We start from the raw sequence: 15725 nt of genomic DNA on the forward strand, positions 1-15725 counted from the left end.
ATATAGCTGGATCTAAAGGATGGGTTCACACAAAAATTCCGTTTAGAGAGTAAATCATCTGCAAGACTTGGAGAAATGTGGATCTAAATCAAACAGACATTTAGGATTTCGTAAATGCATTCAGTCAAAAAGTGTTTCAATTGTTTGTTTTTTTACATGATTTTTATTCAAATTATTATTATTATTATTACAGAGTTTTAAATTGAAATTGTAACAATTAGGGTTACAACTAACGATTGGTTTTATTATATGTTAAACTGATAATCATTTATATACCCAATTAATCAATTATTCGTTTAGTCTATAAAATGCCATAAAATAGTGAAAAATGTGCATTCCAGATTGGTTTGGGGTTTTACAAGAAACAAATATCAAAATAGTGGCCAAACTGACTAATTGGTTCAGCTCTAGTTATTATATTACTTAATTTTGTTAATTTTGTAATGCAGTGGATTAAGACAAGTATGTTTAAAAATTACTGTAGAATTTACAGGTAAAATTAAAGGCACTGTTTTAGAGAATACAGATGTTTCAAATACACAAACAAATGAAAAACAATTAAATACACATACTTAACGGATTACAAATATTGTCACACAATTTATATTCTGTGAGTGACTACATTTCAAAGTAGTCAAGCCTAACTATATTTATCGATAAAGTTCACAGTTTACACAAGTCATCCTTTTTTAAACTAATAAATAAGCTCATGATACTGTTGCTTTCTAAACACAACACGATTTAACCTTCAATCAATGGAAAGTTGAAACAGTTCATGAATTGATTTCATTGACAGAAGCACGCAGCACGGACTCTGTTTGTCAGTGTCATGATGACCTGAACGCCCGTCCGCAGCTGTGCAGTGCAAAACTCCTCCACTGCAGCGGCTGACTTGCTCAAAGGCACTTCAGCAGGAGTTACTGAGGGAGAGTTTCTCCTTTCATTTGGCTTAACCTATTACACACCAACATTTCAGCAGCAGAGATCTACACTACTAATACTATCAATTGTACAACTACCACTACAACTAATTCAAAGTCTATTACATACAACTAACACGACTGCCAGCACTTCTGCTTGTACTTGTGCGGTACAGCAACGGCCGCTGCTTGCTGCTCAATAAAGCGATAGGAAGGAAGAATCGATGAGTTGCTGAACATTTTGGTCTGGATTTTGGATGGGATGGCTTGATATTCAGATAGCGTCACGTGAAATTTCTAAGACTGATATATTTCTTAAAGACATTTTTTTTATATATTATACACAGAAAAGGGGAAGCTGTTCAATGCTTCAAACAAAAATAAGCGAGATTTGATCAAACTTGAGGCGTGTTGCCACCCATTACAGCTGCCATTTCAAGACACTTTTTGTGTTCTTTCTGCCTCTAAGTATCTGTGGTATGTGCGCAAATTTAACAAATTAAATCTTGCAATTTTTGGCATTAACCTCTTTCTTTTTTCTGTTCAGTTTTTTCCCAGATTCTTTGTGAAATTCCTGATAAAAATACAGTATATGATAAACATTTGCAAACTGTCATATCTATACATTTTAAGCTCTATTAAACTACTGTGTTTGTTGCCTGATAAATTCTATGATCATAATCGTGCAGCCATGAAGAAAAGGCAATGTGCAGGAGTTTGTTTCTTTCGGTATTTACCCTTATGGTTAATTTCAGCTGTCACCCAAAGTTGTTTTAGGTTTTTAAATTTGATAAACATTTTATTTTGTGCAGAAAATAAAATATAAAAGCATTCTGTTTTGGCATTACAACTTGCACTCTCTAGATATCTAGCCTGTCATCACCACACAATGCCAAAACACATGAATTAGCCTACTGTTGTTAGCTTAGCTTCGTGTGTAAAATGTAAAGTTTATGCTTATGGGCCAAAATCTGAATTGTAACACACAACACGTCTCTAGTGTGTCTAACTGTCTGGGATCCATGGGGATTTGGAGCTTGAAAATGGGGCCATGGAAGCAGGAGAAATCCTGCTTAAAGCCAAAAATAACACAAGAACAGACACAATGATCAACAGTCAGTTCATTTCCTGGAGCTCGATGCCAGCTGCAGACGCTTTGGCCCTCTTACGGTCTCCTCTCCATGTGAAGAATCCCACTATGATCACCATGACTGGCAGAGCCACACAGAGCGTGATGCGGCTGATTGGCAGCTGGACTGGACGTGCCGGGGTGGGTGAAGGAATCAGATTCTGGGCAGTGGGAGGACTTTCAAACAAAAAGGTAGATGTGAAGTCCAGAAACGTCCCCCTGCTGTTTTCTGTGGTGTTCACCTGACACCTAAACTTCCTGTTGTTGTCTTCCCTCTGGAGCTTTGTGACCAGAGTGATGTTGCAGCGAGTGTGGCCAATCAGCTCGTCCCTGCACAGAGGAGAGATTATCAGAGAAACATAACGCGGCTGTCATTCATCAGTAGTTCATTTTTATACATTTTGTATTTTGCTGTTTTTCAGTAATTAGAGGATAAATACAATGATATTCTATATCTTAGTGTCAACAAATCCCCAAACCAAACAATGAATTGATCCTACTAAGGAATGTTGTTGTGTATTCAAAGCCTGATATATCTTCTTTGTGCCATAGAGCTCCGTCGTCGTCCAGAAATTATTAAAACACATCAGTGAGCCGCTCTGCTGCACTGGGTGACATGTTCCTTCATCACCATGAACACACACATTATAGTTTATTCTGACTCAGTCCGACACACACCGTCCGGCTGCCCCAAACACTCACTACAGCACCACATGTGGATTAATCCGCCGCTGGAAATAGTCCCCAACTATTTCCTCATGTATGAGTAACTTCGATAAAAACTACAGTGACCAGCTGTTTTAGGAAATTACTGAGCCTTTAAAAAAATTAATTATGTATTTGTAAGTCATTTAAATAATTAAATACAGCTTTGTGCTTAGTAATAATGTATGGAAGCCCATTTCCGCCAGGAAAATAGTAGATGAATTGTTAGGAATGGCAAAAATAAAAGTTACAGTTTTGAAGTCAAAATTTAAACTAACTTTTCATCTGTTTCTTTCCTTTTCCTGGCAGAAATGGGCTTCAATAGAAGCAGTGTTAATTTTGGCAGCTATTTTAGATTTAGTCTTAGTCTTCAAATGAAAATGCGTGTACTTAAGTTTTAGTCACATTTTAGTCACTTTTATCCTTAATGGTTTTAGTCGACGAAAACTAAAGACGTTTTTAGCTCAGTTTTAGTCAACAAAAAGTCATTAGGCTACATTTTAGTCAACTTTTAGCCAAAGTGTTTTCTCTCTTTAAACTAAATTAATTCATTACCATTAAAATCACACTAGTGCTGAAACAATTAACATTAATTGCCAAGCCCTGCATGTTTCACTTACAAGCTTTGAAGCGAGCAAACTGATGTTAGCTAACACATTAACCCAGCCAATGTTAGCCTGGAAACCAGGCTCATTCATTCATTTATTGCCGCAAACTGAAAACGTTTTTGTGAGAAAAACTGGCTTCCAGCCAGGCTAAGCCAATGTGGCTTGCCACAAGTTGACACAGCCGACTGCCCAGTAACACTGACTTAATGTTAGCAAATTTACATGCTTAATGTAGACTCACGATATTCCAGACACTTCATCTTTTTCTCTAAATTCTATAAATAAATACTTCCACGTCATTGGCAATATCTGTCTCATCCTTGTTTCCACCTCTTTCGACTCTGAACAATCTCTACATACATTTCATCATAATTCTTATTATCAAAGATCTATTTTTAGCTCGTCAATGTCTCGTCTTAGTCGTGGAAAGGCTGTTGACGAACATTTTTTGTCATAGTTTTCGTTAACGAAATTAACACTGAGTAGAAAGGTATTAATTACTTTTTAAAGAAGCAGATTTTTTTCCTTTTGTAATGTTTAATTACTTTTTAAAATTACTTTTTAAAAATAAAAATATCCAATATATAAAAAATACATTTAGTTTTTTTTATTTTGTTGATTTTGTTACCTGTTAACGATTGCAATTGTTACAAAGTCACCTGTCACAATACAGCTGAACATGGAACCATAATGAAACAATTACTTTACAAATATGCGTGTATTTTATTATTGTTATTATTATTTTTAATGTCTGTCTTGTTTTTTGATAGTTTCTTTCTATTGGTATATTAACATTTTGTTACATCCATCAATCAATCCATAATATTTATTATTTTTATATTATTATTATTAAAAAAAAAACAACTAATAAAACTAATAAAAATTTTGGTAAATAAAAAGTAATTTTCCTCAAAAGTGTAACTGTCACACAACACAGTTCAATACCGTCCTGAGGGTCAAAACACAACAACATTTCACAAAACATTTCAGATTACGGAAAAGGAGGGACAACACTTCTTGTTTGTGATTTGACATAATCCAAGTCCCTGGCGACAGTTGTCAGTGTCATTTCCTGTTTATACTTTGTACTAATCTCAGCAGTGACCTTGCACGAATGTTAAACTAGTTTGAAAGGATGGAAGAGGAGACCGAAATCATAAGGACAAGGACATTCATACGATGTAATTCTCGATGTGCTTTCAACAAGTCGTGACATCAAAATGTCCTGTGGATCTCTGAAAGCACGCTTGAAAGAATTAGGACTGAGGAGACGAAGCAATAAGGTATAAACGACTGGCCAGTTAGTCATCTAAGGGACTTCCGTGCAGCTGACCATTCTAGTTAACTTTTACACATGCCCAGAGCGTCATCAGTTGGCTGACAGCGAAACAACCAATCACAGCAGCGTAGAGTTTAGAGCGTCCCTCCGGCTGCTCCAATCTAGCACCAACCCACCTTAACACATCCATTGAATAAACACTGAATTGACTTGAGTTCTGTCCAATCACAAACAAGAAGTGTTGTCCCACCTTTTCCGTAATCTGAAATGTTGTTTTGTTTTAACCCACAGGGCCACCGTAGTTCAAAGGTAGCAGTGACTATTAACAGAAAAATGACAGAAAACTAAAAACCTGCTGTCTTTGGGCAGCTTAGTGCCATCCCCAGCCACCCAGCTGAGGTTGAACACGCTGGAGTACGACCTGCAGCTCCCAGCATCATAGTAAGTGAACAGGATGCAGCTCAGGGCGAGGGTTCCTCCAGGCTTCAGGTCATTGATGGTGGAAAGTGAAATGATGGTGAGGAGAGAGAGGTAAACGTCAGTAATGGGTTTTCCATGCATCAGACAGACGTAGGAGCCGGCGTCGTCGACCCGGAGGTCACGGAGGCTGAGAGAACAGTTGGATGTGATGGACATGCGGCTGGATTTGTCTGAGTCCTCCCTCACCTGCCCCCCTCTGACCTCCTCAGTGTACCGCACCTGGCCGCCTTTGTAGAAGGTCCAGAAGATGAGGGAGCAGTCCGGGGAAACCAGGTTGCTACATGGCAGGAGGGTGTCACCTCCAAGTCTGCTGTACACAAACACTGCATCTTTTACGCACCTCACACCTGGAAACACAAAAGTGAAATAAATCCCTGCCAGATTCATCACCAGAAGATGACCAGTGTTACACGAAAATCTAGGATTTTTTTAGATGTTGCGACACTACAGCACTGGTTCCCAATGTTTTTAATTTAGCTTGTAACCCTTAATTCAAAGCAACGACTACTTGCGACTCCTCTTCACATGGTGCATGTGTATAAGTTGTGAGCTGTTCAATCAAAGAGTTTTCAATTTTCTCTTCTCAGACAGTTTAATTTGATACATTTTGAGGCCTGAAAGGGTAAAACTATCCAGTATTCCTGATTTGAGGCAGAAAATACATTTTGTGGATCACTTGCTTGAGTTTTTACACCCAACTGGGTTTTATTCGTTTTTATGTAATTTATCATTTTTCAACTTGAACATTTCCCTGAAGCCCTTGGCCACAATCAGTAAACTACAGCAGCTAAAAGAGTGTGACTCAGTGATATCTATATTCATGAGAGGGCTGGATATATTCACATCATCAGATTGCATGATTTATATGTATGACGAAAGAAAAATTGAGAAATCCTTACAACTGTCTTTGACTGCAACCCAGAACCAAAAACTGGGACCAAAAATCAGGAACTGACATGGAAACCAAACCAAATCCATTGGTGGAAACTAAGAACATTTACTGTACTTTATGCTGCTTTATACTTTTAGACAAAATACTGTTAATAAGTTTTACTCCACTACATTTATTTGACAGCTATGGGTGTACTTTTAAGATTTTACATTTAAAAAACATACGATAAACTTATGAAATGGCTTATGTGACCCTGCCGTCACAAAAAAGCAGTGTCTGCTTGGGGCCACTTATCACATGCTCCAAATGTCTATGAGCTGTTCGCAGTTCCACCAGTCAAATTATCCACTATATCTCAAAAAAAGCACACATTAGTGAAATGTCCAAAAACAAAAAAAAAACGACACTTACTTGTCATGGAGTATTTTTAGTATATTTTGTACTTTTTATTGTATCGGTACTTTTATTGGTTCTTCCACCACTGGCCAAATCAAATCCAACCCTAAACGAAGCAAAATGAACCGTACCTGTTAGAAGCAGACTGGTAAGCATCAGAACTCTCATCGTCTGTGTGTTTTCACCTCGACAGCAGCTCTGTTTGTCTCTCTGCTGCTCCTGTTGCTCTTTCAAGAAGACTGTCCTCATTTCCTGTGTTAAACTGCACTGAACATGACGCACACATCGGCCTTCATCTTTACTCCCACGAGGGACACAAATATCGAACTTCATTGTGATAGTCCGTATTATGTAATTAGACATTACCAAATGTAATGTCCTGCTAGAATAGAGTGTGTGCAGCTAATTAAAGGATGCACACACACAGTGATGAGACCTGCTGTTTGATTAATGCAAAAATATTACATTCATTAGCAAATTATTTGATCATCAGGACACCACTGTCACTTTTTAATGCATGAAACTTCATTGTTGTCCTAGGAAACAGTAGCTTGACAAAATAATCTAAGGTCCACTTACCAGCTTTCTCCAGAGCTTTCAACAGCATCTCATGGTGATAAAGGCAGATGGTGATCATCGTTAAATGCAGTTGAAAGTGTTGGAAGGCAGTAAGTGACCTTGAGCTAAGATTTTGTCAAACCACTGTTACTATCAGTTCATTCAATACAAGTGAATAGTAATGTACTGCTTCTACTCTCTGTTTCACATTATATTACAAAACCTGCTGCCTTAAATTTACATTTAAAAGAACTGTACACATGAAATGCAAATTGTTTATCTATTATTTTTTCCTTTGAAAGGAATGTATGAAATTTTATTCATCGTGTGATTCCTTGTGATGTGTAAAGTTTGTTTTCTATGCTACCGTAAAAAAAAAAATCCACGTCTTATTTTCTAGATACTGACAATAATTACAATAGTGTCACTGGATGTTATCACTTCAATTTTGTGTTTAATAAAACACGCCTCTCTCGCGAGGCACCTGTGTTTCATGTCATTGCCCATCTCTCTCTCCCATCATTTGCTGTCATCTCTGTCCTGTCGAATCTAATGAAGGCATAAAGATGCCAAAAATATTTAAAAACATATTTATAACTGCATAATTATGAGAAGAAATAAAAAAAACCTGCCGATGTCAGTCTGCTTATACTGTAAGTGAAACAGACTGAATACATGTTAAGGATGCTGGGAGACATGCCAAATTTCCTAATTAAACAAAGATAAAACCATCCAGCTTGTGACCAGCTGCTTTATTTATTGTCACTAATCAATGCCACTTTTCTTATAATGGGATCTAAGGTGTGAAATGCAACAGTGTGCAACTTTTCTCTATCTGGGGGTTTTAAGAGGAAGTGTGATTGTGACACATTGTGGTTAAAATACTGTAGCTTGCATGTCCACACCTGCCATTTCTATGAACAAAGGAAGGCAACTCACTTTGACCTGGTTTTTGGGTGGCGAACCAAAATTATCTTTCAAATCTTCCCAAGCTATTGGCGTTGTTTAATTTTATAAACCACACAGTTCTGGTTAAATTAAAAAAAAAAAAAACATTCTTCAGGAGTGTGAGAGCATCCAACCGGACCAAGCGCATAAAAAGTACATGATCTACAAAACAATGAAAAACAAGAGGCTACAACCATGCTAGCAGCTGTCTGAGGCTGTACGTTTAAACAATGACAGTGCTAACATGCTGATGTTCAGCAGCGGGTATGATGCCATGCTCACCATCTTGGTATAGCATGTTAGCATGCTAACATTTGTTAATCAGCTCTAAACACAATGAACAGCTGAGGCTGACAGCAATGTCACTAGTCTTGCAGGTATTTAAACCAAAGTATTGGACAGACTGAAATTTTGATCTGAAGATGGCCCTTGAGGAAACGTCAGTAGGATTTATCCTCTGGGGATCATGAAGGTCTACACAAAAATCCATGGCAAAACCATCCAATAGTTGTTGAGTTATTTCAGTCTGGACCGACAGACCACGATTGCCATCCGATGCCTCTTGCAAGGAAAAATCCTGCAACATCCAGTTTTCTCACATAAGCACTCTTTTACATCACTGAGTGAAAGAATAAAGTAGAGAATAAAGTTATGAGACTTTTACTTTATTTATCAGAGCAAGCAAGAGCTTACAACAAAGAACAGTAAATTTGATTAAACAATTACAAGTTCAAAACATAGTAAAACAGATTTTTATCAGACATTTATTTCTATCCCTTTCCTTTCTTATCTCTGGTCTACTCACTGGCAATCTCCATTCCAGATCCTGCTGATTCTCCGATCCTCAGTCTGCAACTGAGGGTGCAATGCAACACTTCTCTAAAACTGAGGGTTTTATATATTTTTTCTTTCCTTACATGGACATCCTACATTAGATAGCCTAATTGACAATCATAGCTCAACCAGGCGGAGAAACAGATGTTGTGATCTATGAGTGGATGACTACATGACAATAATTTTTGTTTATGCCATTCTCTCATTTTGGTGATTCACAGGCTAAAAAATCAGTAACGAGCAAAAGCTCATTATGTTGATCTTCTGCATTTTCTGGTGTGGTGGAATGGACTGGTTCGATTACGATCCGGACCTTAGGCACTCTGTTTCCTCTCTTCTTTAGGCCTTACTTTTCTGGCAGGCCTGTTTGATTCCACAGGAAATTAAGGCCTTCTGCACTTATCATCAATGACTGTTTTTCGGGTCTTGTTGACACTAGATAATGAATATTAGCCAGAATAAAGTCGTCCACCTGAAAAATCTACAGTGAAATTGTCTATGTGCATTTTACTTAATAATTCATAAATGTTTTGATTAAATTAAATCTTTATTTAAAGGCTCTAATGTTTTCTGTCACATAAGGTTGAGTCACTCACCTGAAGTTGACACATCGGCGGGACACTTGAGGGATGTGACCACGGACTGCTCTAATCTCTGGCCTTTCTGCTACAGGACAGAGTTTGTATGCACTGTTTATTGTTGTTTTTTCACACTCTGATCACACAGGAAGTGGTCTGACATGAAGGTACGCTGACTGTTAGATCCCCTGCTCTGTGGTGAACACTGAGGTTGCTGCTCTGCTTTCTGCTAAAATGCTTGTTCAGCTTTTGTGCTTTTTGACCTTTTTGTTTCTTATAATCTGGGTAGTGGATTGCCCAGTGTTGTGTATATGACGCAATGTTTTCCTCAGTGACTGAATTTCCCCTGGTACAATTTATAATATAGAACAGAGACATATTTCACACCAAACTTATTTGCAAGGGGTATGCTCACTATATGAACGCCTGTATAACGTCATCAGATCTAACACACAACAAACTTTGGCCTCAAAGATGACTGTAGAGTCAACACATCTCTGAAAAAGTCCCAAGACATAATTCCCTTCACAAAAGTACTTTTCATTGCAGTGCTGTTGATTTGTATTGCATTATATTGTCCAGGTGTTTATGTTAATATGTCCATTCCCCAGTAGCTGGTGCACAAAAGGTACCTAATCAAACAACTTCCTTTTAAAGTTTGTGAGTGAGAAAAAATTATTTTGTAACTGGGTAGTTATAAAATAGCATATAGTAACATGATTTCACTGACATTATACAGGATATTAAATACCATTCATATTTCTAAGCACCTAAAATTAACAGATTAAGTCTTTGTTGTAAGAAAGTAAGGATATATAAATACTTCGGTGGACCCATCACTTTATCTTAAACCACAGTACCTTTGAATTTCATTATATACAGATGCTTTACTGACCCATTATGTCTAAAATGGCTAGTGTTCAAAATCAAGACCCCTTTTTAACACGGGTGCATAAACATGCAGCATGACTCAGCATGCAAATCAAAATATTTTAGAGAAACTGCAGCAATAAATGTGATTTATCGAAATGCTCTCTGTTATTTTTAGAAACAGTATGTACAGTTTTCACTTCTGCTATAAATGACAGCCGAGAGAAGCAGCCCTCTCATCACCACCAGGTGAATGTGAGTTTGTAGAAGTAGTCGTAGCTCCTGGACAGGAAGCTCTTCTCCATGACGTGAGGCTGGATGCTCACCCTGTAGCCCTGACTCTCGATGTCCATCTTTACACAGTCCAGCAGGTCTTTGACGGACGGGACGGCCTTCCAGGGTCCGAACGTCACCACCGACTCCTTATCCGCCTCCAGGCTGTTGATGGCGTTGTCATAGAAACCCAAATCCTCCTCCGTCCGCAGTACGCAGATCATGATGGTGGAGTGGCGGGCGGCAATGGCCTCGGCTCTGGCGATGCGAATAAGCACCTGGAAGAAAAGTGAAATTACTGCGTACATCAACAGCCATATAGATTACTTTGATTATGGATTACAGGAAAACTATCTGAAAAGTGAAGAGTGCATCCATGGCTGGAGTCAGCTGACTTCACTGGAACTATTTTCCCATTGCAAATTTGCATTTGAAAGTTTTTTTAGTGTCATCTAACATAGAAAAACACAAGTTGCGTCGATAATTTAATCATAGGATTTTGTTATATTATCGTTTGTCATCTTATGTCATTTTGTCTTTGATCCAGACACATTTCATTTTTTCTATCAATTTAGTATTTCGAGTGGCTCTTAATACCACAGTACCCACTACTTTTTTCAGCAATTCAAATGGTGTATTGTGCTCATTAACTGCTGTTTGCCATCATTGTTGGTACAACAACGGAGTCACTCTGAGGTTTGTAGAGCTACAGCGTTGCTGATTTATATTAAGAAAATTCAATAAAATGATTTGAATAAAATTACCATAACATGGCAACAAGTGTGAATGACATCAACGTAGCTGTAGAGGTCGTTGTAAGTCGACTTACAGAAATAGCCACCAATAAATCAACAACTTCACCGGACTGAAAACGACTAACATGAACACAGTGTCTGACTGAATAATGATTATCAGGCTAGTACACATAAGCCTCCTCAGCTGTTTCAAAGACTCCAACCAGTGAAATCAGGATTGTAATATATTCTGAGAGCTTGAAGCTGATTACTGCCAAACTGATTTAAGTTACATGAGAATAATCTACATTTGTAGTGAAAATATCAAGTTTAGCACTTTCCCAGAAACAAACAATCCTCCATCTAAGTTTGACATTTGTCAGGAATAAATAGAAGAGGAGTTGGGTAGTTAGCATGAGCTCTGATTTCTTTGTCTTTTACAGTTTTGTCCACTCATTTCAGAAAAACAAAAGAGTGCTTTCAGAGAGAATGATTTCATAGGTTACAGTGTTCTGGAAATGAAGTGGATTTTCGTTAGTAGTTTGTTTTTGTGTTGAGACTACATCAGCGAGTGTAGCTGACCTCGATGTTTTCTTTGTAGTGCGGGACTCTGGAGAGGAACTGCTGCCTTCCCACCAGCTCTCCAAACAGCCGAGGAGTTTCCTCTAAGCGTTTGATCAGTGGTTTGATGTTGTAGTACACCGCCTCCCTGTGAACCTGCAGAAACACACACACACACATCGGTTCATACGGTACACTGTGATAACATTATTATTAAAAACTCTTAAACTAAAATACATTTAAACATGCAAACAAATCACGTTTGTTTCTGAAGTGACAGGAGGAGTTCTGTTTCAACGAGCCTCTCTAAGAAATACATTCAGCTTTATAGACCAGTAAACTATCAGTGATTTCTTTAAAGCAGGTGACTAATATTATATGAGTTTGATTACTTATAAATAAAACTACAGGACTCAAACCTCCTGGACGTTCTCTGTGGGCAGCAAGTCTGATCTCAGGAACTCGAGGACGCCTCCAAAGTGCGAACCATCGCGGTCGATGAAGTAGCATCCCTGTGCGTCGGTGCACAGTTTGGGCTGTCTGCTGAACAGCTCGGCCAGCTTGGAGTCGGGGTGTTTCCTGAGCGTGCTCATAGAGGTGCTGAACAGGTGACCCCCGACATTTAACTGCACAACAGCAGAGTGCTGAGGGGAAAGATTATTAATTAGTAATTTATTTCAACTATATGAAACTGTTGTCTCCCTTTCGTTGCCTGTCCGGACGGAGCTTGTGCACTGCTGCTTTGAAGACAGTTTTAAGTGGTAATGGTTTCGATTTAACATGTCCGGCAGAAGATGTGACCATACCTGACAACACAAATTTCATGTGTAGTTGCACATGAAATAAATCACATGGAGATGTAAATAACTTTATCAAAAAGAAAAGATAATGTTTTAGCAGTCTCTTAAGTAGGCGTCAACAACTGAGACCAGAGTCGAGTTTAACTCTCTTGTTTCTGTCAGCTTCTCTGATAAATCTTATCAGAAATCATCTTCCTTGAGTACTGGTTTTCAAAATTTGTCAAGCAGCTGCCTGTTATGTTGGCTTATTAGTTGGCTAAACATTTAGATCCGAGCTGGGCCAATATATCAGGATATATTAGCTTATTGCAGATATTTCGGTACTGGCATATATGACAGAGAGAGAATATCATGGAATTTAGGTCTGCAACTAATGAATATTTTCATTATCGATTAATATGGTGATTATGTTAGTCCATGTCAGAAAACAGTAAAAAAAAAAAAATGCCCATCACAAATCCCAAATTGACGTCTTCAAATGTCTTGTTTTGTTTGACCAACAGTCCAATACGCAAAAGATATTTAGTTTAATATCATAGAAGACTAAGAAAACCAACACATTCACATTTGAGAAGCCTGAACAAGACAATTGTTTGGCATTTTTGCTTCAATATGACTTAAATGATTAATCAGTTATGAAAATGGTCTAAAAGACTTAACGATTATGCGACTAATCTTTTCAGCTCTGCAGTGCAGAAATGCCAATGATATGTTTAAAGGTGGGGTGTGTGCGATTCTAATCCAATTCATTTCATTTTGTCAAATTCAGCGAATATCTCCTCACGGTTCGCTAGCTGTCCGTTCAGTGTGAGCGCTGAAAAAAACTCCGGTGTTTGTACTCAGCCCTGGCTCTGTAAATGGGAAACAAACAAAAACACTATTCCAGCCATGATTTGTGTGCCAGGTAACGTTAAATGACTTGCCCACGGACATTCAGCTGACTCTCTAGTTTGCCAAGCTCTGCTGCTGTTGTGATGTTAGCTATAGCAGCAGGAGAGTTGTGAGCGTCGCTGTCTGGAGCTGCTGTGCTCGCTCTGGGAAACCGTCTCGACAGTCTGTAGCGACAGTTTGCTAACCCACAACCCGGCTAACGTTAGTTACATTACTTGTATATTATTTATCATGGTATTGGATTCCTCCAGAATCACACACCCCACCTTTAAGGTAGTTTAGAAACAGAGTCGTAATTACACAGTTTGTCCACCAGAGAGCACTGACAAGTATCTTTTTCAACCAATGTCCTGCTCTGTACATATTTTTGTCACAATTCTTTAATCATCAAATGTAAGTGAACCCTATCAGAAATGTCTGATAATGTTTAGGAAAAAAGAAAAGATAAACTAATATATTGTTATCAGACTTTTTAAACTCAACTACAAACATCAATTCTGGCTTCAAAAATCAAGTATCAGTCAGGCTATAATTTAGATAAAATGTTTTATTCGTATGATGAATGTATAAATTAAAACTTTCCCTGTGTGGTTGCTAATACCCGGTCACAGTGTTTTATTACAGCCAAAGTAGTCCTCAACCAATAATTCAATGCGGTGATTGAAAGAAATCAAGTATAGTTGTTTTAGGATTGTGTGAGTAGAAATATCAAATGTTTGTAGGCTACAGTTTCATTTCTGTGTTTTATGTAGATGCTGATTAGAGTGATTAGTGAGAAAACTTTGGGGTTTGGGAACTTGTGATGTGCATTTAATATTATTTTGGCATTGTATAAACTACACAGAACATAACTGATACTGTAGATTAAATGACGTGAGTGAAAATATCTGTACTTGCACTCGCTAACAGCAAAATAACACAGCACCTCAGTTACTTTCACACACATACAATCCCTGTGGGGTTGTGTGTATGCCATTGACATAATGCTTTCCCTTTAACCATCGCAACTAACTGCCTAACCTTAACCTAATTATAACATGTAAACCAAGTCTTAACCCTCAAAAAGCTGTCTCTACGGGGACCACACAAAGTCCCCATGAATTAGTGTGCATTCAGGTGCATTCAAGAACATGAAACACTGTGTGCGGGAAGGGTGTCACCATGATTTGCTCAGGATGATAAGACCACATGCCTCTGCTGCGCTGTCTGTCAGAAAATCAGTGATGTCTGTTATTCCGGATACACCCAGTTACAGCAGCAGTGACAGCGGGTTTACAGGACTGAATCATTCATGTTAAACTCAGTCCCAACTCCAAAAACAGACTGACAAGAGTTTAGTATCTTAATTGAACTGTAACAGTCTATATAGTTTTTGGATAGGCTAATATAACACACCCTTGTGGCCCAGCACTGATCCTGTGAAAGCTGAGTTATTAATGTATCTGATCATAACAGGCAGATAAATACTCACAAATTAAACAACTTAATTAGTGTTAAATACAAACAAGCCAGCAGCATCTTTTGTACTCACACAGAGCTTAATATAAACTCAGTTTACCTTTTTTTTTTTTAAAGACACGTTGGTTTTATGCAGTGGTGAAAAGTAACATTTACTCAGTGCAGTATTTAAGTACAACTTTGAACTACTGTTTCTATTTGACTTACTCCATGTTACTTTATACTTCTACTTCACTATCATTCATAAGGAAATGTATTTTTTACTCCACTATTGGCTTCGGCTAAAAACTACATTTCTCTCTGAGATACAATTAAGGAGTTAGTCTTCCAACACGAGACATAAACTTTCACTTCTGTCTAAGCAGATTAACTCATTTTCCTCAAAAGTTGGATTTCAAAGTCCTGTGGAACAGGTCAGCTGTTAAAACCGCCTCGAACAAACTCTTAGACCTTAAAGTTGCCAAAAGGAAAGAAAAGATCTGCAGTGAATGATGGCCTCATCACGCAGGCCAATGGAAAAGTCCCTGCTGTCAGTGCTGTGTAGCCTGTCTGCGCTTCCATCCACCTGTTCGGCCACCTGCTCAGTTCAGCTCGCACTACTCCACTAAATATCCAAACTGCGATATTAAAATTATGTTTTTCTTACTGGAACTGCGAGCGAAGACTGTTTTTCATGTGATTTGTAGTCCGGCAGACTCATCTTGACTTCAGTGTTTGTCCAGGTGGGAGCTGGGAACTTTTACACTGCTCAACAGGTAGGAGCCAGGGGGCGTGGCCTAACCCGGACCTGATGCTTTAGTGCTGAGAAGAT

The 15725-nt window shown here is 38.2% G+C and overlaps 2 protein-coding genes across 3 annotated transcripts; both read right to left on the reverse strand.

Moving 5' to 3' along the window:
- Window positions 1-587: 587 nt before the first annotated feature.
- On the reverse strand, window positions 588-6847 carry LOC122878877. 2 transcript variants are annotated; one of them, XM_044202364.1, is made up of 4 exons: window positions 6541-6847; window positions 5308-5468; window positions 4994-5124; window positions 588-2379 (listed from the first exon to the last, which is right to left on the reverse strand). In XM_044202364.1, the coding sequence occupies exons 1-4, from the start codon at window positions 6770-6772 to the stop codon at window positions 2037-2039; spliced, it is 867 nt and encodes a 288-aa protein (XP_044058299.1). In that variant the 5' UTR covers window positions 6773-6847; the 3' UTR covers window positions 588-2036. The 2 variants fall into 2 exon arrangements, with proteins under 2 accessions (XP_044058299.1, XP_044058298.1); XM_044202363.1 differs by having other exon boundaries at window positions 4994-5468; window positions 6541-6757.
- Window positions 6848-8564: 1717 nt separating this feature from the next.
- kctd14 (potassium channel tetramerization domain containing 14) lies at window positions 8565-15718 on the reverse strand. Its single transcript, XM_044202376.1, has 4 exons — window positions 15561-15718; window positions 12185-12409; window positions 11787-11921; window positions 8565-10748 (listed from the first exon to the last, which is right to left on the reverse strand). Exons 1-4 carry the CDS (start codon window positions 15612-15614, stop codon window positions 10437-10439), a joined length of 726 nt encoding a protein of 241 aa, XP_044058311.1. The 5' UTR covers window positions 15615-15718; the 3' UTR covers window positions 8565-10436.
- Between the last annotated feature and the right edge of the window lie 7 nt (window positions 15719-15725).

This window comes from Siniperca chuatsi, linkage group LG7, assembly GCF_020085105.1.
Source record: "Siniperca chuatsi isolate FFG_IHB_CAS linkage group LG7, ASM2008510v1, whole genome shotgun sequence".
NCBI lineage: Eukaryota > Metazoa > Chordata > Actinopteri > Centrarchiformes > Sinipercidae > Siniperca > Siniperca chuatsi.

Excerpts from the sequence above, each read along its gene's own strand:
- LOC122878877 (XM_044202363.1), bottom strand. The coding sequence starts at position 6,742 with ATGAAGTTCGATATTTGTGTCCCTCGTGGGAGTAAAGATGAAGGCCGA. Across the intron at positions 5,469-6,540 it reads TACCAGTCTGCTTCTAACAG|GTGTGAGGTGCGTAAAAGAT; the intron begins GTACGGTTCATT and ends TTGTGTTTCCAG. Across the intron at positions 2,380-4,993 it reads AAGCTGCCCAAAGACAGCAG|GGACGAGCTGATTGGCCACA; the intron begins GTTTTTAGTTTT and ends TCCTCTGTGCAG.
- kctd14 (XM_044202376.1), bottom strand. The coding sequence starts at position 15,614 with ATGAGTCTGCCGGACTACAAATCACATGAAAAACAGTCTTCGCTCGCA. Across the intron at positions 11,922-12,184 it reads CCACAGAGAACGTCCAGGAG|GTTCACAGGGAGGCGGTGTA; the intron begins GTTTGAGTCCTG and ends GTGTTTCTGCAG. Across the intron at positions 10,749-11,786 it reads ACTACAAAGAAAACATCGAG|GTGCTTATTCGCATCGCCAG; the intron begins GTCAGCTACACT and ends CTTTTCTTCCAG.